The sequence below is a fragment of the Motacilla alba genome, unplaced genomic scaffold (genome assembly GCF_015832195.1).
Source record: "Motacilla alba alba isolate MOTALB_02 unplaced genomic scaffold, Motacilla_alba_V1.0_pri HiC_scaffold_34, whole genome shotgun sequence".
In the NCBI taxonomy this organism is placed as follows: domain Eukaryota; kingdom Metazoa; phylum Chordata; class Aves; order Passeriformes; family Motacillidae; genus Motacilla; species Motacilla alba.
This window is the reverse complement of record NW_024037436.1, coordinates 534,862-556,960: the sequence shown is the minus strand read 5'-3', so window position 1 is coordinate 556,960 and position 22,099 is coordinate 534,862. Positions and strand designations below refer to the sequence as shown.

Below are 22,099 nucleotides of genomic sequence, written 5' to 3'. Positions count from 1 at the left end.
CCCAGGAGCCCCCGGGCCCCCCGAACTCACCTGTGACCACCATGGCCTCGTTGGGGCCGCAGGTGAAGAACATCGCGGCAGGGGAGAGCCGGGGATTGATGGGATCGATGGGATCGATGGGATCGATGGGGATCGATTGGAGCCGATCGGGATCGATGGGGATCCACCGCCCCGATCCCGGCAGCCCCCGCGCTCGCCACTTCCGCATTAGCGCAGTGACGTCACCGAACACGCGGTCCCCATTGGCTGCCGCGCCAAGGGCGGGAAGGGAACGTCTGTTCTGCCTAGCAACCTGTGACGTCACTGATTCCCCGGCGCTCCATTGGCTGCGCGCTGTTCATATTTCCGTATCATCCATGGGAAATGAACAATTTCAGTTCGGGATGAACCTGGAGGTGAGGGCAGTGACGGGCTCTGGGGAGCTCCAGACCACGGCCGGTTCGGGATCAGCTCATGGTCAGCTCATGGTCAGCTCGTGGCCATGGTCATGTCATGGTAAGAATCATCTCATGATCACACTCATGTCATGGTCATGGTCATCTCCTTATAACCATCGTCTCATGCTCATGGTCATCTCACGGTCAGGATCATGTTGTGGTCATGGTCATGTCATGATCAAGGTCATCTCACAGTCATCATTATGTCATGGTCACCTCATGGCCATGGCTGTGTCATGGTCATCTCATGGTCACAGTCGTCTCATGCTCATGGTCATCTCACAGTCATAGTTGTGCCATCATCACAGTCATGGTCATTTCCTGATCACCATCATCTCCTGCTTGTGGTCAAGTCACTGTAATGGTCATGTCATGGTCGCCTCATGGTCATGTCATGGTCAGAAGCATCTCCTTATCACCATTACCTCATGGTCACGGTCATCCCGTGGCCACAATCATTTCATAGCCACGGTCATATTGTGGTCACTTCACAGTCATCTCCTAATCTCAATCATCTCATGCTCATGCTCATGGTTGTGCCATGGTCGTTGCAGGGTTACCTCATGGTCTTGGTCATCTCACGATTATCTCATGGTCTTGATCACCACGCGGCCATGATGTGTTGAGGTCATCTCATGGTCTTGATCACCTCTTGATCACCTCATGGCCATAATTGTGTCATGGTCACCTCACAGTCATCTCATGGCCACAATCACATCATCACAGTCATGGTTGTGTCACAGTCATGGTTATTCCACGGTCACGGTCGTCTCATTGTAATGATCACCTCATGGTCACAATCATGTCATGGTCGTGGTCATCTCACGATTATCTCATGGTCTTGATCACCACGCGGCCATGATGCGTTGTGGTCATCTCATGGTCATCTCTTGATCACAATCATCACAGGCTCACAGTCATGTCGTGCTCATCTCATTGTTTGATTTGATGCCATTGTTACCTCATGGTCATTCCATGGTCCACTCATGGCCACAAACACATCATGGTCATTTTACAGCTGTGATTGTGCCATGGCCATGGTTATCTCTTGGTCAACTTGTGGTCAGAATCTTGTCACAATCTTGATCAATTCACGGTTGAGTGTGTATTAATGTCACAGTCATGGTCATCTCATGGCCTTGATCACCACACGGCCATGGCTGCTCTGTGGTCATGTCTTGGTCACAATCATCTCATGCTCATGGTCACAGCTGTGTCATGGTCACATTTGTGGTTATCTCTCTGTAATGGTCATCTTATGATCATGGTTGTCATGGTCATGGTCATCCCACGGCCAGCTCAGGGCGATGGTCATTTCCTGATGACCATCATCTTAAGCTCATGCTTATCTCACTGTAATGGGCATCTCACAGTCACCTCCTGATCATGACCCCACATGGCCATGGTGTGTTGTGATCATCTCATGGTCATCTCTTGGTCACAATCATCTCATGCTCATGCTCATCTCACAGTCACGGTTATCTCATGTCATGGAAATTATTGTAATGGTCATCCCATGGTCCTGGCTGTGTCATGGTCATGGTCATGGTCATTGGTTGGTCACGGTCATTTTATGATCATCTCACGTTTGACTCATTTGCCACAATCCTGTCATGGTCATCTCTCGGCTGTGGTTGGGCCATGGTTGTGGTTATCTCATGATCACAGTCATCTCATGGCCATCTCATGGTCACGGTCGTTTGCTGATCACCATCATCTGATGCTCATGGTCATCTCACTGTAATGGTCATCTCATGATCATGTCATTGTCACCTCATGGCCACGATCGCGTCAGGGTCACCTCAAGGCCATGGCTGTGCCATGGCCAACCCATGGTCATCTCTTGGTCCAGATTATCTGATGGTCAGGATTGTGATTGCGTCATGGTCACGGTCACAGTCATGGTCATCCCATGGCCACAGTCATCTCAGGGTTGTGTCACTCATGGTCACTCTCATCTCACGGCCATCTCGTGCTCGTGTCATGGATGTGGCCGTGGCCAGGGAACCCCTCCGAGATCCTGAGCCCTGATTTTGGGACACTCAAGGATCACTGGGGATAATGAAGCCTGGCCTGACCCCTGCCCCCATCCCACTGCTCTTTCAGGAACCCAATGCAGCCAAACCATCCTGGGGACACCTCGGACATGGGACACAGAACAGGAAATGAATCCCAGGGGATGGAGCCGGGCATGGCTGGCAAGTCCCAATCCTGCTCCTGGTGTCCCCACCCTGCTCCTGGTGTCCCCAAGCCAGTCCTGGTGTCCCCATCCCTGCTCCTGGTGTTCCCATCCCTGCTCCTGTTGTCCCCATCCCTGCTCTCAGTGTCCCCTTCCCTGTCCCAGTGACCCCATTCCCATTCCTGGCTCCGAGAGATGAACTGCCAGACACCAAGGGAGGAGGGAACCTGGATTTATTGCCCCAAGAAGGATAATTTCACACCAAGAGTGAAGCACTGTGAATATTTGTGGATCTTGCCTTTAAAACACTGGAAAACAGGAAACTGATCCACTAGAAAAAGCTGTGGCATGAGTGGGAGCAGCGGGATGAGCTCTGCTGGCAGCTCTCAGCTTTCCTGGGAAGAGGGAAGGGGCCGGATCCAGCTCCATGGATTGCTCAGGCAGTGACTCCTGCCGGGATGAGAGAGGGTCATGGTGTCAACCTGTCCCTGTCCCCATTCCACTGGATGGACCTGGCTGGAGCCCATGGAGAGCAGGAGCTGCTCCAGAATCCCCCCTGACCCCGCCCCAATCCTGCTAAAATCCTGCTCCATCCATGCATCCCACCTGATCCCACTCCATCCATTCTGCCCCAACCCTGCTCCATCCACCCCACCCCATTCTGCCCCATCCATCCCACCCCAATCCTTCTCTGGAATCCCAACCTGATCCTGCTCCATTCCATCCCACCTGATTCTTGTCTGGAATCCAGCCCTGATCCCACTCCATCCCTCCCACACCAATCCTGCTCCAGCCATCCCTACTGATCCTGCTCCACAATCCAGCCCCAATCCCACTCCACAATTCCACCTGATCCCACTGTGGACCCTGCTCTGATCCGGAATCCCTCCTTGATCCCAGTCCATCCATCCTGCCCTGATCTCCCCCTGGAATCCCACCCCAATCCTGCTCCGTACCTGTGCTCAAGCCAGTGGTTCCCGCGTCCTTTCCTGCAGAAAGAGAAGATCCATGAGATTCCAGCACGGATCACACACCAGGATTAACCCCAGGATCCGTTCTGGGATCCGCACAGGGGGGATCCAGAGCCGGATCCGCTGCTGGAACTCACCGGCTGCCGGGTTGTATCCATTCCTGTCCCTCCTCCCTGTGGAAACAAAGAGGGATCAGCGCTGGTGGCACAGGATTCCCAGAATGGTGCCGGGTGGATCCGTGCCCATTCCCGACCCCCATCCCATGTGTTACCGGACTGGAGCTTCCAGACAACGAATCCGATGAGGGCAACGAGGATGAGGATGGCAGCGATGACGGACACAGCGACCACCACGGTGAGATTCCCGCCAGATGGCTCTGGGAAACGACGGACAGTGAGGAGGGGAATCCCCATCTAGGAATTCCAAATTCCCAATTCCCACATTCCCAGCCTCACCCCAAGCGAAGATCCCGGGCTCCAGCATTCCGGGATGCTCCACCCTGCACCGGTACTGCTCCCGCTCCTCCGGCAGCGCCTCGATCCTGGCCCAGGTGTGGAAGGTGCCGTCGCTGTTGGGAACGATCCCGCCCCACTGCGTCTCCTGATCCAAGGTATCCCCCCCCTTCATCCAGCTGACTGTGATGGTGCTGGGGTAGAATCCGTACGCGTGGCAGGACAGGATCAGCGTCCCGTGTTCCTCTCTTCCGGACACGTGGACATCAGGGGGCTCTGGAATGGGATAATGCTGGAATTCGTGCATGGAGTTCCATGGGAATGGGAATAGAGTGAGCTCTACCCATGGAATTCCCTAGGAATGGGATGAGAGTGAGATCTGCCCATGGAATTCCATGGGAATGAAACTGGGTTGCATTCTGCCCATGGAATTCCCACTGGAATGGGATGGAGTTGAAATCCGCCTGTGAAATTCCGTGGGAATGGGACAGGGGTGAAATCTATCCATGGAATTCCCACAGGAATTACTGTGTTCTCGAGTCCTCCATTCCCAAATCCCAAGCTCCCACAGGAATTCTGCTCCCACCTTTGCGCTCCAGCTCCTTCTGCCCATATCCGACGTATTTCCGGAGCCATTCCGGGCATTCGTGCTTCAGGTAATTCGTCCACCTCTCAGGTTCCTCTTCCTGTTCCCAGCGTCTCCTGGTGATCTCGGCAGCGCTGTCGGCCGCCACGAATCTCCCGGATCCCAGGTCAAAGGAGATGAAATCCCGTCCGTCGTAGCTGTACCGCTCAGATCCACGGATGCTCCCGTCGGACAGGAGGTCACAGCCAGAAACTCGCAAACATGTGTGGAGACCTGGGGGGATTGTACCCACAGAGCCCCATGGAATTGTGTCCCAGCCCCACAGAGCCCCATTCCAGCCCTATGGAGCCCCAGAGTCTGAGGGAGACCACAGAGCCTCATCCCCGCTCCTAGGAGCCCCATGGATCCACATCTCAACCCCATGAATCCCAACCCAATCCCACAGATCCCATCCCAGCCCCATGGATCCACATCCCAACCCACAGATCACAAGCTATCCCATCCCAACCTAATGGATCCCCATTTTTATCTACTTGGAGCCCAATTAATCCACATCCAAGATCTACAGATCCCATCTGAACCCCACAGATCCTCTCCCCAGCCCCACGGATCCCATCCCAGCCCTATGAATCCATATTCAAACCCCTGAACCACAAAATATCCCATCCCAACCTAATGGATCCCCATTTTCAGCCCCATGGAGCCCTGTGAATTAACATCCAAGACCTATAGATCCACATCCCAGCCCCACAGATCCCCATCCCAGCCCTACAGTTCCCTTTCCAACCCCACTGATCCCATCCCAGCCCCATGGATCCATACCCAGCCCCATGGATCACAAACCATCCCATCTCAGCCTAATGGATCCCCTTCCAACCCCATGGAGCCCTGTGAATCCCCATCTAAGACCTATAAATCCCATCCCAGCCCCATGGATCCTCATCCCAGCCCTACAGATCCCATTCCAGCCCCACAGATCCCATTCCAGCACCACAGATCCAGCCCAGCCCCATGGATCCCCATCCCAACCTACGGATCACAAAATATCCCATCCCAGCCTAATGGATCCCCATTTTCAGGCCCTTGGAGCCCTGTGAATGCACACCTGAGACCTACAGATCCCATCCCAGCCCCACAGGTCATATTCCAGCCCCACGGATCCCCATCCTAACCTCATGGATCCCCATCTAAACCCTAAAAATTCCTATCCTAGCCCCACAGATCCCATGCATTCACATCCCAGCCCCATGGATCCACATCCCAGCCCCACAGATCCCATCCCAGCCCCATGGATCCATACCCCAACCCCATGGATTACAAAATATCCCATCCCAGCCTCATGGATCCCCATTTCAACCACTTGGAGCCCTGTGAATGCACACCTGAGTCCTATGGATCCCATCCCAGCCCTACAGTTCCCATCTCAGCCCCACAGATCCCATCCCAGCCTCACGGATCCAATCCCAGCGCCATGGATCCCCATCTCAGCCCTATAGTTCCTATCCTAGCCCCACAGATCCCATCCCAGCCTCATACATTCACATCCCAGCCCCACGGATCCCATCACAGCCCCACGGATCCCATCACAGCCCCATGGATCCATACCCCAACCCCATGGCTCACAAACTATCCCATCCCAGCCTAATGGATCCCCATTTCAACCCCTTGGAGCCCTGTGAATGCATATCTGAGTCCTATGGATCCCAGTGCAGTCCTACAGTTCCCATTCCAGCCCCACAGATCCCATCTCAGCCCCACAGATCCCATTCCAGCCCCATGGATCCACATCCCAACCCGTGGATCACAAAATATCCCATCCCAGCCTAATGGATCACCATTTTCAGGCCCTTGGAGCCCTGTGAATCCACACCTGAGACCTACAGATCCCATCCAGCCCCATGGATCCTCACCCCAGCCCTGCAGTTCCTCTCCCAACCCCCAGATCCCAACCCAGCCCGATGGATCACAAGCTTTCCCATCTCATCCTAATGGATTCCCGTTTCAGCCCCACAGAGCCCTGTGAATGCACACCTGAGATCTACACATCCCATCCCAGCCCTACAGGTCCCACCCCAGCCCCACAGATCCCACCCCAGCCCTACGGATCCCATCCCAGCCCCACGGATCCACATCCCAATCCGTGGATCACAACATATGCCAACCCAGCCTAATGCATCCCGATTCCAACCACGTGGAACCCCACGGATCCACAGCCGAGACCTATAGATCCCATCCCAGCCCCATGGATCCCCACCCCAGCCCTACAGTTCCCATCCCAGCCCCACAGCTGCCCCCACTCACCCCCGCTCTGGTTGTATCGCTCCCGCAGTATCTCCAGGTTCCTGGCAGCCACGTGCTGGTTCCTCACAGCAATCTGGGTCTGCCCATCCCAATATCCCGGCTCAACTCCATCCTTTATCCACTGTGTCAGCGGCTCCGCCCGGCCCCGCTCGCTGTCGTAGCGCACGAAGGGGATCCCATCCAGGTATCCAATGGACATGTACTGGGGGACCCCCAGGCTGGGCTCTGACACCGCCACGTACAGGTTATGCAGGGAGTGGAGAACTGGGGGGACACGGAGATTTAGGGGGGGTTGAGGGGGTCATGGATCAATGAAAGGGGAACTGGGAGAGCTGGGAAGGGGTTTGGGGATGCTGGGGCCAAGGAAAGGGAGTGCAGGCTGGGAGAGGTGGCATGGACAGGAAAGGGCCTGCAGGGGGTCCTGGGGTCCAGGAATGGGGGCTCAGGGGGTTCCAGGGTTATGGAAGGGGGGGGAAGGACTAGGAAAGTGGGAAGAGGGTTCCAGGGGATCCCTGTGCCCAGGAAAAGGGGTCCAGGGGTCCCCAGTGCCAGGAAAAGGGGTCACAAGGTGGGGAGACCTGGGAATGGGAGGCTCAGGGGTCCTTGGTGCAGAGGAAAGGGGGGAGTGGGGACTGAGAAAAGCAGGAATGGGGGCCCAGGGGGCCTCAGGGTCAAGGAAAAGGGGGGTCTGGGGACTAAGGAAAGCGGGATGGATGGGAAAGGGGTGCAGGAAGTTGTTGGAACTGGATAAGGGGGTGTAAGGGGATGCCAGTGCCCGGGACTGGAAATTCAGGGGTGTCCCAGAGCCCAGAATCCCCCCTGGAACCTCCACAACCACCCAGGGACCCTCCTGGCCCCCCTGAGGACATCCAAGGATCAGGAAGTGGAATCACGAGAGCCAGGAAGGGACCAAGGTTCAAGGAAGAGATTGGGAGAGGTGGGATGGGGGATCCAGGGGGTCCCTGGGTCACAGGAAGGGGGGTCTGGGGCTGGGAAAGGCGGGCGGATCCCAGGGGGGCAGCTGGGGAGACGGGAAAGAGAAAGAGACTGAGGGGATGTGGGGGGGAGGGCACGGGGGAAAGGGGGAATTCCAGGGAATTCATCTGGATCCCTCCTGGGACCCCTGGTACCCTCTGGAACCCTGTTTTGGGAAGTGCCGGGAGGGGAAAACGGGAAGGACATGGAAAGTTGGGAGATCTGGGGGTCCACAGGTCAAGGAAAAAGTCCAAAGGGTTTGGGAAAAGCGGGATGCCCGAAAAGGGGGGCCAGGGGGGTCCCAGAGCACTGACGGGGCTGCGGGGGGCTCCCAGTCCTGGAAAAGGGGGACAGAGGGTCCCAGTGCGCGGAAATGGAGATTCAGGGGTGTCCCAGTGGCCAGGAATGGGGGTTCAGAGGATTCTCTTTCAGGCATTCAGCATGCAAGTGGGTCACAGTGCCCGGAAATGGCGGTTCAGCGGGGTCCCGGTGCCAGATAAGGGGGTACCGGGGTGTGCCGGTGTCCGGACATGGGCGCTCAAGGGGTTCCCGCGCTCAGGAATGGAGGGTCAGTGGATGCTGATGCCCGGGAATGGAGCTTCAGGGGTCCCGGTGCTGGGAAGTGGGTACAGGGGGGTCCCGATGTCCGGACATGGGAGCTCAAGGGGTGCCCACGCTCAGGAATGGGGGTTCAGTGGATGCTGATGCCCGGGAATTGCGGTTCGGGGGGGTTTCCCTGCCCATAAATCGGGGTTCAGGGGGGTCCTGGTGCCAGGTCAGGGGGCACAGGGGGGTCCCGGCGTGGGGAAAAGGATGGAGAGGAGTCAGTAGCCCGGGAATGGATATTTGGAGGGCTCCCGTGCCCAGTGATAGAAGCTCAGGAGGGTCCCGGCGGCCAGAAATGGAAGTTCAGAGGGTTCCCGGTTTCGGGGCTCCCACTCACCTTTGGCCGCGCCCCCCAGGTTCCCCAGCAGCCCCAGGAGCAGCCCCAGCCCCAGCGCGGGAGCCATGGCGCTGCTCCGCTGCGGCCCCGCCCCCAGAGCCGCCTCCGGCCCCGCCATTGGCCCCGCTGTTAACTGCCCGCCAATGGCAGCCCGATCTGTCTGTGACGTCACCAAGCGCCGGGCAGATCCCGGTCTCCCAGGTTGGGACGCGGAAGCCAAAGGGACCGAGCAGGGCGAGAGGAGGAGGGGACGGGGCAATTCCAGAGAATCCCTCTGCATCCCTCTGCATCCCCGCTGCGACCGCCCTGGAGCCCGGTGAGAACCCCCTGGCACCCCCAGAGACCCCCTTAAGAAAGCGCCGGGAGTGGAGAACTGGGGGGACCCGGAAATTTGGGGGAGCTGGGGGTGCAAAGGTGAAGGCAAAGGGCGGGTCTGGGGTCTGGGAAGGGCGGGAGTGCCGGGGAGGGGTGCAGGGGGGCCAACTGCCGGATAAGGGGGTGCAGAGGGGCCCCCATGCCCAGGAACGGAGATTCAAGGGGTGCCAGGTCAAGGAAAGGGGAGGTGAGGCTGGGGGGTCCAGGGGGTCCCTGTGCCCAGGAAAGGGGGTGCACGGGTCCCCGGTGTTGAGGAAGGTGGTGGGTGGGGGCTGGGGAAGGCAGGAATTGGGGTCCAGGGGGTGCCGGGGTCAAGGAAAAGCGGGGGCTGGGGTCTCTGAGAGGGGGAGGGCTGGGAAAGGGGCTGCGAGGGGGCATTGGTGCTGGATCAGGGGGTGCAGGGGGATCCCCGTGTGTAAGACTCTTTTCAAAGTTTCTCTCATCTGCCTCACGATCGTCGTGAAAAAAGGCAGAAACTGGGAGCACCCAAAAAGGATCCTGTTTGACATCCTGGTTTGGTGGGAGCGTGCCGGGGTCCCGAGGCCGGAGCAGAGCTTCTGGTCTGCTGAGCCATTGTTTGCAGGTGTGTTTGCCGTATTGGAACACTGGACCTAGTGGAAGGAGAAGGGGCACTTTGCCCTTCTTCACCTGCACCCATTTTGCAACAATGGCCCGGGAATCTCCCCACCTCTCGGCTTGGCTGGACTCTTTTCTGGAATGACCTTTTGGTGGTCTCCACAGAAGACCCTTCATCTGTTTTACAACCACCGCGACAGACGGACTGGGATGGGAGAAGCCTTTTCTCCAAGGACTGAGACATGAGACCCCTATATAGAAAAACTCCTTTTCCTCCCAAAGACTGAGCCTGAAACCTCTAACCCAGGGGGGAGGGTGCATGGGGGAGGCAAGTTGCTGCAGGTGTGACCACTGGACCAAGAAGACAATAGCCCTCGCCCACTGCTGACCAGATGAGATCATAGGACTATTGTATCTCTTCCCCCCTCCTTCCATGTGGGGTTTCACCCCCGGATTGGGATGACCCCAAAAGATGGAAAAGTCCCTCCTCCAACCCGTGCCTTCGAAGAAAGACTCAGTAGTCTTCTGTTGTCTTTTCTCAAGGTTGTTTATTGTTGGTTATCTAAAAGATTCTTCTCCCTGAGCTGCTGTGGCCTGTTCAGCAGCTCAGACAAAGGGACTCTGCCCTCCCAGGGGGCTGGTGCCATCTTTTATATCATATATTACGTACTAAATGTTTATACTTTTTCTCCAATACCTACTATCTATATTGAATGGTGACTTTCTACTCTAAACCAATCTGTGAGTGCCAACATCACCAAAGACATGGAGGTTAGGAAGGAGAAAGAAAGAGGACAGGGCACGCCCAAATCCCTCCATCTTAGAACCCCTGATCCCCATGTACAAAACTTGGACCCCTGCGTACAAGGCATAAAACCCCCCTGAACAGCACTCAGAAATCCTACCCTTTACTTCGTGACTACTTCTACTACAATATCTAAACTTTTGTGACTTCTCGTTCTTCCTGCAAAGTTGGTAAACTGTTCCATGGGTCAGATTCAAAGCCACAGGGGTCTCTGGCTGCATGCCAGGGTCTCAGATGCTTTTGACCTGGGTCTGGAACGTCCGAGAGTGTCTGTGGGACGTTCTGAGTTCCGACATCTCCCCCTTCTGTTTGCACCAAAAAAAAAACCTCTCTTGCCACTTTGTTCATGACCTGCCGAATACAAAGAAAAATGCATGGCAGAACAAGCAGAAGAGCTAGAAGTCCTATAAGAATATAAATGGCTATTTTTACAAGCTCCCTCCACAATGGTGAAAGACTAAAAAGGTTAATGAAATCATCCCACCAGGATCCTGTAACTTTTTGCAATTTGCTGATGCTATTTTGCATTTGTTTTATATTTTCATGGATAGATTTTGAGTGATCAGACAAGTTCATGCAGCACATGCCCTCAAACTCTTCACACCCATGCCCATGTGACAGCAGCAAATAATCAATTGCTGCCCTGTTCTGGAGTGTTGCTTGTCTCGCACTGTCGATATCTGTTAACGTGTCGCTCAGTGCAGAGGAGATGGCACGAGTATGTTTGCTCAACCAACACGCCATGTGGTCCAATTGTGTCAAGGCCTCCCCTGATGCAACTTGGGGTGAGAAAATTGCTACTGCAATTCTCCGAGCTTTGTTCCAGGTATAAACTTCGTCATCACAATTTTGACTGTATTGTTCAAGGGATCTTATTTCCCTGCGTGTCTGTTCCCTCAGAATTTTCAAATTGGGTGTTATCAATGAGAGTTCTCCAATGCTGCATGGACCGCCCTTGATTTTTGCAGCGATAGCAGGCCAAATTCTGTCCCCACAAATCAAGAACATTCCTTTTGGCAAAATTGCTGGAGCTTGGAGGGATGGTCTGCTCATCATTTTGGTGTAATTTCACCAGGATGATGCATTTCTGTAAATGAGCTGGTTTGGAGTGACATCTATCGTATGGTTATCTGTCTCCGTCACTCCCAATGGATTGAATATGATGCAGAATTCCATTCTTGTTGACCCAAAGATGTTCAGTTCCTGAGGTTCAAAATGAGCCACAGGAAGGAACTGTGTCCAAACACGCCATCCCTCCACTGGATCTGAAAAAGATTTCAAAACCTTTAAAGGGATGTTCTTCGGGATCAGCCATTCTTTCACTGGCACACCTACCAAACATGTGGAGAATGGTTTCCCTGGTCTTGAATGAGTCAGACAAATGCTGTCCAGACCCGCTGCCTTTGCCAAAGTCTCCCACACATTTCCCTTTGGTTGTCTCACGGGAAAATCTGTCCTGTTGCCCAAAGCAACAGGCAGGAGAATGAAGCACATGAGCACTATCAGTCTGAACCCCGTGCCCATGTCCTCACTCTCTGCGAGAGACCCCGCAATGCAACAACACCCGAATGACACTTGAGTCCCAAGAAAACCCTCAAGTCTCTAAATTTCAATTGTCGTCTGATGAGATGTCTGCAGCGTTGTCGTCTGCCTTCGCCTGCGTGCTTTCTTCTTTGCTCCTTGAGTCTGTGTCCACTTTTGTCTGCATCCGGTAAGGTTTCACGTGCCTTGCTGACACCCACTTCAGCCCTTGCCCTGTGGAGACACAAGCGAAACCCTTGCCCCAAGTGATTAATGGGAATGGGCCTTTGATTTGTCCTGTCTCTGGGTTTCGGATCAAAACTAAAGGATTCTCCCTTAGTTTTGCTTGTGTGCTGTTCGTGAAATGCCTGACAATTGGTGGAGTGGGCTCTGAGAAAGAACCATTTAAAAAATTCAACACATACAGAGCTTTGTTCAACCGCATATAAGGTGTCGCACCTGCCTCCCCCCTTTTTTGTTTATCCAAAAGGGATTTCAGGGTGTGATATGTTCTTTCGATGATTGCTTGACCTGTGGGAGAATAAGGAATGCCGAAAGTGTGTCTGACTCCCCATTTTTTTAAGAATTTGTCAAGCACCTTGCCTGTGTAAGTCGGTCCGTTATCTGTTTTTATTTCTTGTGGCACCCCTAATGATGCAAATGCTTGTAAAAAGTGTCTGCAGGCATGTTCTGCAGTTTCCCCTGTATGTAATGATGCGAAGATTGCCCCTGAAAATGTATCAACTGAAACATGGATATTTTTGAGTCTCCCAAAAGATGGGTATTTTGTGACGTCTGATTGCCACAGCTGAAGACTTTCCAATCCTCTCGGATTGACTGCTCCTGTGGATGCAGGTGGCTGCACAAGCTGACAATCTGGGCAAGCACTGATGATCTCCTTTGCTTGGCTTTTTGAAAGGCGAAAGGATTCCATCGATGCCTCTGCATTTTGATGGAAAAATGCATGGCTCAATCTTGCTTGTTCAAAAATGTCTGGTAATGTCTGTGAGATGGGCATTGTGAGTTTGTCTGCATGAGCATTCCCTTCTGCTAAAAACCCTGGAAGTGAGGAATGTGCTCTGATGTGTGTAACAAAGTATTTGTGCTCTCTGTTGTCTAGGATTGATGTCATACATGATAAATATGGATATAAAATGTCATTGTCTGTGTGCTTTAAAAGTGATCCCTCCAATTGTTTGACCACATTTGCAACATATGCTGAATCTGTGATCAGATTGAGAGGCTCCTGAAATAATTGAAAAACCCTGACTACTGCTGCCAATTCCACAATTTGCAGTGAACCCTGTACTGTTTTGATGTCTGATTCCTGTTTCCCTGTTTTTGTGTTTTGCCATGTGATCACTGATTTGTGAGTTTTCCCTGAACCATCAGTGAACACTGTCACCCCCTCCACCGGTTCCTGACTTACTTTTGGTTTTTCCCTGAAACTTATCTTTGCATTTAACATTCTGTGAGCTGGAAAGTGAATTGTACAAATTCTTGGGTACCCTAACAAAGCGATTGACAAATCCTGTGATTTTTGCATTGCCCACTCAAAATATTTTCTTTTCAAAGGTAAGTGAATGATTGAAAAGTCTTTGCCTGACATTGTCAGCAACCTTGTTCTTGCCTTGATGATGATCTGAGTCATCATCTCCAGATCTGTGAGGATTGTTTTTGAGGGCCTGTAAGCTAAAAAACCCACTCTATCATTAAAAGAGGATCCCTTTGAGATGAATCCCATTGAAAAATCAACCCATACAGTTGTACTGTTTCCCCCAGCACTGCCAAATGGAAAGGCAGTGATTTCACAAAGCAATGTGCTTGTCTCTGCTGGATCATTTTTGTGATCTTTTCAAGATCTCTTCACACTTCAGGTGTGAGAGTCCTGGGAAATTTGATGTTGTTGTCCCCTCTCAAAAGGTTGAGCAATGATGAAATCCACCCAAACGGGATCATTTGTTTTCCAAGTCAACTTCAGAGTGGTGAGTGCCACAGTGACCCCTGTTAAAAATCCAATTCCAGTTTCAATCCCCACTGTGCCAAGAGGTCTCTCCCCCAAACTGTGATGGGCCTCTGCACGATGAAAGGACGGATGATTGCCATTTTTCCCCCTGGACCTGTGACAACGATTGTGTTCTCACTCTGCATGCATAGGGAACTTCCCCCTATGCCTGTGAGAGAACCCAAAGGTGCAACCAAGTCCCATTCCCGGGGCCAAAAGACGTATGAGATGACTGTGACGTCTGCCCCTGTGTCGAGCATCCCTGTGATGATGACTGTTTTCTTGTTACAAGTCAACTGACAGGTAACAATTGGTCGATCTCGGCTCAAATGTTTCACCCAGGATGCATGTATTTCCACTTGGTCACCAGAAAAAGAGTCCTGTTTGTTGAACACTGGTATGATTTGCTTTTCTGCATGGGATGGCAAAGCCATGGCCTGGGCTATCGGTGTATTTTTTGGGATTGTCAAGGGTAGTCGAAGAGCTTTTGCCGTGACCATCAGCTCCTCTTTGCAGTTTGCCGAAACCATGGATGGATAAACAACAAGTCCAAGGATGCTGCTCCTGTCTCTGGCCATTATCAAAAACTCCTGCCTTTTCCAAGAAGTCCCAGTGACACCTGTGGGTATCATCACATGACTGTCATCCAAAAGACACGTCAATTTGGAGGCTGCCAACACGCACTGGAAGCCGGGTGGTACCAAGTCTGGGTCGCTGGGGATCCTGGAGATTGCTCTGCTGAGTGGTTCTGTTTGCTGTTCCCCGATGATTTTCCCTGCTGACTTTGCATCACCGCCATTATTTGTGTCGGAGCGCGCTGACAATGATTCGCGCTCTTTTTCCCGTTTCCCGGATGTGGTAGAGGTCTCCTGTCCACATCTGTGTGTCTTCTTCTCTGCTTGTCGAATGCTCAGCGTTTTCTTGCACTCGATACAGTTTCACATTCTTCACTGAAATCCACCTGTACTTTGTACCTGTTAAAACACAAACAAATCCACATCCCCGCAGGGACTGGAGGATCCTCTCAAAATCCCAGAGATGAAGAATAGGTCTGGATGTGAAAATGAAACCTTGATCTGTTCTGTTTTGCAAAAATGCATAGAGAAATGCAATACAACAGTAATTAGAAATCAACCAAATAACACAGACAATCAACAGCACATGTGAAATCACACAATTATCAAGCACTACAACATTGGACTGTCATCCCAGAGTCTGCAACAGCTGATGAACCTTAAAACAACAGAAGATTGAAGAAATCATGTCTGGATTCATGTTTCTCCAAGCTCCTTTTGAAAACCAGCTCAGCTGTCATATATGGTCAAATTGCCAAGTCAAAAGGACTTGAATACTCTTTGACGCAGAAAACTTCTGGGTTGATTGTCAATCACTCCATCCAAGTAGAGCTAGAGCTTGGCCACAGCCCAAACTCTAATTGGTGAGTATCACTCAACACATTCTAAAACAAGACTCTTAAAAACAACAGTTATGAATAAGAAACCTTAGGATTAGAAATCATTCACACCATGAGATAACATGATAGGGATTCTTCAAACACAACAAACCTCTTCTTCAGAGATGTGAACTTCGTCACAGTCAGGATTGTGACTCTGGATCTGGACACTGAGAGTGAAAGAAGTGCAGCTGAATGAAAGACTGACTACCTAATACAATATTGAAACCCAAAAACCTAAGAACTTAATGTTACAACTGAATTCTCTGCTGAAGTACCTCTGTAGTAACGACTGAAGAAAACCATGAGACTGGCAATCTGGATAGAAAAACCCAAAAAACATGTGAGTAGTTAAGAAATCAAAAGACAGGATCCTGAAGAGACACGTGTCTTGCAGATGATCACAAAAGAGATAAAAGATTATCACACAAAGACATGAAAGCCGGCTGTAAATACTACAACAATACCTTAACAATAATTCTTATCACAAGACAATCTTTTTAAAGCATTCATATAACATCAACAACCATCATTATTTATCATTATTACTTATAAAAATTAAAAATAACAAAGGTTACAAACTCAATACCAACAATTCCTAGAACTCTGAACCATTGGGAAATCAGCTGATGGCCCCACAGACTCTTTACATGATGTTTTGTTTCCCTAGGAAGCATTTTTCACAGTAGAAGAGCAATAAAATCCCAAGAAATTACTGATATGAAAAGACCCGTTTAGAAGTTCAACTCATAGGAAACTTTGTTTGACTGGAACATGGAGCTCTGCACTTGTGGCATTGTCCATGTCTTCTGCATCTGAATCATGGTCCTCTGGCAAATGCTTTTGCCATCACTTCTGTGGAACCTGCCTGTGGATGAACTGAACCAATTGCCCCATATAACATCTGCTGCATTTTTTCTGGAGTTGACCCTGTTGAAAAACTGGATAAAGCACTGTGAAAATTCTCAGAAGTTTCTCATCCTGCCCTTGGAAAAGTTTCCAGACCTGTTTTTCCCCAAAAGCCTGCGTGGAGTTCTGGCTGCTGTGGTTGCCTAGCAACTCTGACAGAGCGCTGCCTTGAAGGACATCTCTGCCCTGACCTTGTCCCGTCTCTGCCTGTGCCTGCTCTGCTGTCCACCAGGATCCGCCTCCCCTGGCTCCGTGCCAACGTCCACAACCGAGCGCGCGATTCCTGTCCCGTCTGTGCCCGTTTCGCGTCTGCAACATGCGAGCTGCCCCTCCCCAACCAGGTAGGGTTTTGCTCCACCGACACGCGCGCGTGCACTGGCCCTGCCGCTCCTGGACGAGCATCCGCCGCGGTTCTGTGCTCTGTCTCAGTGAGCTCAGTCCTGCCAGCGGCACTGCTGCAGTGCGGGAGCAGTCCGCCCTGTGCCTGCCGGGTGGCCATCTCCGCGGCCGCGCGGGCTCTCAGCATGGAGCGAGTCACGGCACCCTGCGAACGCGCAACCGCCGCGCTCGTGCTTCCCACCGCCACTGCCTCTCCTGCTGCTGCTGGCACCGCGCATGTGCGCACCGCCGCCACCCCCTCCGCTGCCGCGGCTGCAGCTGCCGCCGCCGCACCCCCATTGCCGGTGTGGCCCCCCCGCCAGCCTCTGCAACCCCCGCGGCCGCCTGTGCGGGCCCCCCGGGCTGCCGGCTGACCGGTGCCACCTCGGCATGCGTTCTGTGCCAGCCGCCGAAAAGCAGCTCCTTCTCCCGTCCTGCAATCTCTCTGCCCCGCATCCTGCCATCGCCTCTGTGGCGGGCTGCAATTCTGGGGAACAAGCCGCAAAGAAGGCAAAATCCCAGTCCTTCAAGCCGCGCTTTCCCGCAACTGGAATAGGTGTGCCTGGGCACCCTGTAAGTCCTGAAGGTGATAATGATCCCCCCCCCACCTTTTGGTGAGAGTCAGTTCTGTTCCTCCTAATTTCATAACAGTAAACCCCGTCTGCGGATGGCTAGACGATTCCCTCTCTTGCGGATGGCAAGAAGGCATCCCTCCCCCGTGACTGGTGGGAGTCATTTCTGCTGCCTGCTGATAAAAGGTACCCCCGCGGCACTCCGCGAAATTTCCTCCCGCATTACTCTCTCTGGAACCAAAAGTTTCAAGGCCTTGTTTTCTTTCCCTGTTGCTAAATGATAAAGGTGTCCATTAATCTCCCTGAGTTGTTCCTGGGAATATGCTTTCCCCATGTTCTTAATTTTGACTGATCTCATCAAAAGCTGAATCAACGCGAGGTCAGTCCAGAGATGGTCCTGGTCCCTGTCCAGCAGTTTTCCAGGCGAGGAATTCCAGACGCACATTTCTGGTTTTCTTCCTCTCCGGGCTGCTCTCGAGGCGATTTTGTCTTGGTGATGTTTTTGTTTCGGGCTCTCTGCTCTCTCTCTCTCTGGAGCTTCGGAGTGTGCCTTCTTCCCAGATTGGGTTTGGAGGTCGTCTGATGGTTTTATCTCTTTGCTTCAGTCGTGCCGACCCAGGGACGCCAGATGTGGGGTTTCACCCCCGGATTGGGATGACCCCGAAAGATGGAAAAGTCCCTCCTCCAACCCGTGCCTTCGAAGAAAGACTCAGTAGTCTTCTGTTGTCTGTTCTCAAGGTTGTTTATTGTTGGTTATCTACAAGATTCTTCTCCCTGAACTGCTGTGGCCCGTTCAGCAGCTCAGACAAAGGCACACTGCCCTCCCAGGGGCTGGTGCCATCTTTTATATCATATATTACGTGTTACATGTTTATACTTTTTCCCCAATGCCTACTATCTATATTGAATGGTGACTTTCTACTCTAAACCAATCTGTGAGTGCCAACATCACCAAAGACATGGAGGTTAGGAAGGAGAAAGAAAGAGGACAGGGCACACCCAAGTCCCTCCATCTTAGATCTCATGACCCCCATGTACAAAACTTGGACCCCTGCGTACAAGGCTTAAAACCCCCCTGTACAGCACTTAGAAATTCTACCCTTTACTTCGTGACTACTTCTACTACAATATCTAAACTTTTGTGACTTCTCGTTCTTCCTGCAAAGTTGGTAAACTGTTCCATGGGTCAGATTCAAAGCCACAGGGGTCTCTGGCTGCATGCCAGGGTCTCAGATGCTTTTGACCTGGGTCTGGAACGTCCGAGAGTGTCTGTGGGACATTCTGAGTTCCGACACTTCCACACTTTCAATAGAAAATTCTAATAAAAACCCTCGAGTTAGCTAGCTAACTCAAGATCTCCCTAAAACTCGGAAACGACTCCTCAACTGGACCTCGACTGGACCTCGACTGGAACTCCGTCGCCTCTGTGTTTTGGTAGCTATACCTATTCCCTTTTTCTTTCCTTTCCTGCAGGTTTTCTTTCTTTCTCTCTCTCTCTCTCTTCCCCAATCTCCTACAATGCATTTTGCTGTGATCATTCAATAAAGTACACTGATTTTGATTGTTACTGCAAACCCCCTTGCCGTGTTGGTGTTTTGTACCCAGAGATCAGATAACGAACCAGCACAATCCTGTCCGTGAGGGTGGATCATGACATAAACTGGCGAAGTCGGCAGGATCCTGGTTGGCAGACTCCCTTTAGGACTCTGTCTCTGGGATTTCAAAAAAGATCTCTCGGTGCAAAAGGGGGAAACTGTTTTTGTTGTATTTGTATGTATTTGGACTGTTTGGGAGAGAAGGAGCACCTTGAGGAAGCTAAGCAGAGCCTCCCAAACAGATTATCTCCTTCACCTACTCGGGGAAGTGAGGGGAAACACGGCAGAGGCCGTGTGTTTAATTTCCCTGCAGTAGTTTTGATCCTCTCACAAAAAACTGCTTTTGTTGTTGTGCTTGTGTGTATCTGGACTGTCTGGGAAGGAAGGGACACCTTGAAGAAACTAAGCAGGGCCTCCCGGCAGGTTTTGTCCCTTCAGCTACTTAGGGAAGTGAGGGGGAAGACGCGGTAAAGGCCACGTGGCTGTCTGTGATTCTTCTCCCTCCAGTAGTTTTTGGTTCCCTCACAAAAAACTGCACTGTGTGTGTATGTGTGTGCGTTTGGAATGTCTGGGAAGGAAGAGACTCTCCTGAAGAAACTAAGCAGGGCCTCTCAGACAGATTTTGTCTCTTCAGTACCAGGGAAGCGAAAGGGAGCACAGCAAAGGCTGTGCGGTTTTGTAACTTAAGTTGTACCTCCCTGTCGTAGTTTGGGGCCCTTCACAAAATGACTGAGAACCTCAGTGTAAAAGGTAAAGCTGAATTTTATGCTCTGCTTGGTAAATACAATGCCGCACCTTCTCCAGAAGGAGAAGAATGGGCAAACTGCAATTGGTCTAATTTAGAAAATGTTATTCATAAAATATGCTCTCTGCAACATGGAAATAGGCTAAAACCTGGCAAAAATAAGATTATCCACTGCTCAGTCTTGGGAGCCTGCCTCACAGCAGCCGTAGAAACTCGCTGTAAGCGAAGAAGTGAGGAAAATGCAATAATAGACTCCCTCCAAAATCTTGTCAGGTTTTGCAAAAAAAAAAAAAAACAGATGAAGAAAGAAATGAAAATCATTTACTACGAGCTGCCTTGAGAGAGGAACATGTTAAAAATTCACATAGTGCTGATTCCTCAAAAGAGGCAGAGGAGAAGGAAACTGCTCACATTAATCAAAATCACCCTCAAAAAGATTTAGCTCTGATGAAAAATTGTGGGGAACACTGCTGTTCTAGCATGAGACCTCTAATTAAAACAGAATGCAACTGTATTAATGATGAGGGTCTTGACCCGCACATAACCACCAAAGAAATCCCGTACACTGCTACTGAATTAACAAAACTTGCAAAACAGTATGAGCTTCTCCCCCACAAATCGGGAACAGAATACATATGTCAAGTGTCTCTCACTGGGGGGGATCAAAGGTCCCTGACTCAGTGCGCAGCTCACTGGGCAGGGGGGCTTAACCCCTTGGAAAAGGGAGACCTTTTAACCATAGCTGGTACCCCCGACCAACTCCTGGAAAGCATTCACAAAGCTGGCTGCCTGCAAATGATTTGTGAAAATAAATTCATTCCTAGTTTTGAGTTACCAATGCAATCACCTGTAAAGCCTGAAATTATGACCTCTTTAATGCAAGGGCTTCCAGGAACATTTGAACCTATAGCAATTTTCCCTCAAAAAACCATAGCAGCTATATCTCCTGTAGAAGCAAGAGCACACTAAGCCCTGGACCCTCTCCATCCCACAGATCCCTTCCAGGTGGAGTGGGAATTTGCCTCCTCACAACTGTCAGTACACATCTGGCAGTGGGGTTCTAAGGGTCTGACAAAACCTGTTTGTTTCTATTCCTGGGGTTTCAAAGATGCTGAGAAAAGATTCTCTACCTGGGAAGGGGGGTTGTCTGTGGTTAGCTTAACTCTTAGAGAAGTGGATAAAAACTTAGCAATACACAAAACTGAGAGCCTGGGTAGCAGCCAAGACAAACTTGCCTCTGGGATTAAAGCAACCCCTCCTTTCTCCCCCGCTTCTGCTAACAGAGAGGAAGGAAGCAGTGCACAAGTTAAAAAACTGTTAACTGTTTGGAGCACTTTCCAGCATGAGGGACAAAATTATTTTCTTGTCTGTATTTACACCAAGTCCTATGCTGTGTTTATATTTGTGTTGCTCCAGGTTGATGCTTTTAAAAGAGCTACCAGAGATAATACTGTTAAAGCATTGCAGGGATGGTTTGGAATTTTTCTAAAGCCACAGGAAATCCAATCTGATAATGTTTCTCACTTTACTGTCCAAGATGTGCAGGATTGGGCAAAAGGTGAAGGGGTTAAATGGATTTCTCACACCTCTTATTATAGATGGGGGGTCAATGGGTGTCCCAAAATCACTGCTTTTTGCCTGACAGCTCCAAGCGTAATTCCTTCACTACAGGAACCAGATGATTCAAAGAATCCAGCACATTATCCTGGACAACCTGTTTTGCTGGACCTCCGTGCTGTAGGGGAAGTACCACTGGTGTTAAAAACCTCCCTGACAATTCCATCGTTCTAACTTTTCCTGCCTCTTCATGGCAGAGTTTGTTGTGTTTGCTTTTACAGAAGAACTCCGAGGGACAACATGAAGAACTCCGAGGGACAACATGGCTGATAAACCATGATAACACTGGCGCTGGACAACAAAAATAATGTTTTCCCTTTCCTTTATGGTAACACCAGGTGATGATATTACATATAACATGTGAATTTTTGTACTTAAATAAATTGGCTGCCACAACCAAAGATTTGACTAAGATACAGCAACCACTGCAGTCATCCTTATTGGCTTTGGGAACACATCAGTGGCTGCTGTCAAACATTTTGCCGAATTGGGAAAAGGTAAATATAAAAGACCACAAAATGGTGATTGATGCACTGAGTGCTACACAGAACAAAGTCTCTTTGGCTCTCACCTTTATCCAGGCTCAATTATGGATGCAGTCAGTTTCTGCCTCAATTATAAGAGAAGAAGAAGACGGCACCTTTCCTACTGAAAATTCGGAAAATAATTTGGGACAGTGCTACAGGCTTTGAAAGAGATTTCCA

At 51.1% G+C, this 22,099-nt stretch overlaps 1 protein-coding gene across 1 annotated transcript in view; it reads right to left on the bottom strand.

Moving 5' to 3' along the window:
* LOC119696647 (class I histocompatibility antigen, F10 alpha chain-like) overlaps positions 1-7,186 on the bottom strand; it is a 30,618-nt gene extending 23,432 nt beyond the window's left edge. Inside the window, exons 1-5 of the mRNA XM_038126451.1 lie at positions 6,927-7,186; positions 4,626-4,898; positions 4,043-4,315; positions 3,859-3,963; positions 3,573-3,760 (exon numbers count right to left, since the gene is read on the bottom strand). Of these exons, the coding sequence (XP_037982379.1) occupies positions 3,579-3,760; positions 3,859-3,963; positions 4,043-4,315; positions 4,626-4,898; positions 6,927-7,125 (1,032 nt within the window). The 5' untranslated portion in view covers positions 7,126-7,186 and the 3' untranslated portion in view covers positions 3,573-3,578. The remainder of the gene's footprint in view (positions 1-3,572; positions 3,761-3,858; positions 3,964-4,042; positions 4,316-4,625; positions 4,899-6,926) is intronic.
* Positions 7,187-22,099: the final 14,913 nt, after the last annotated feature.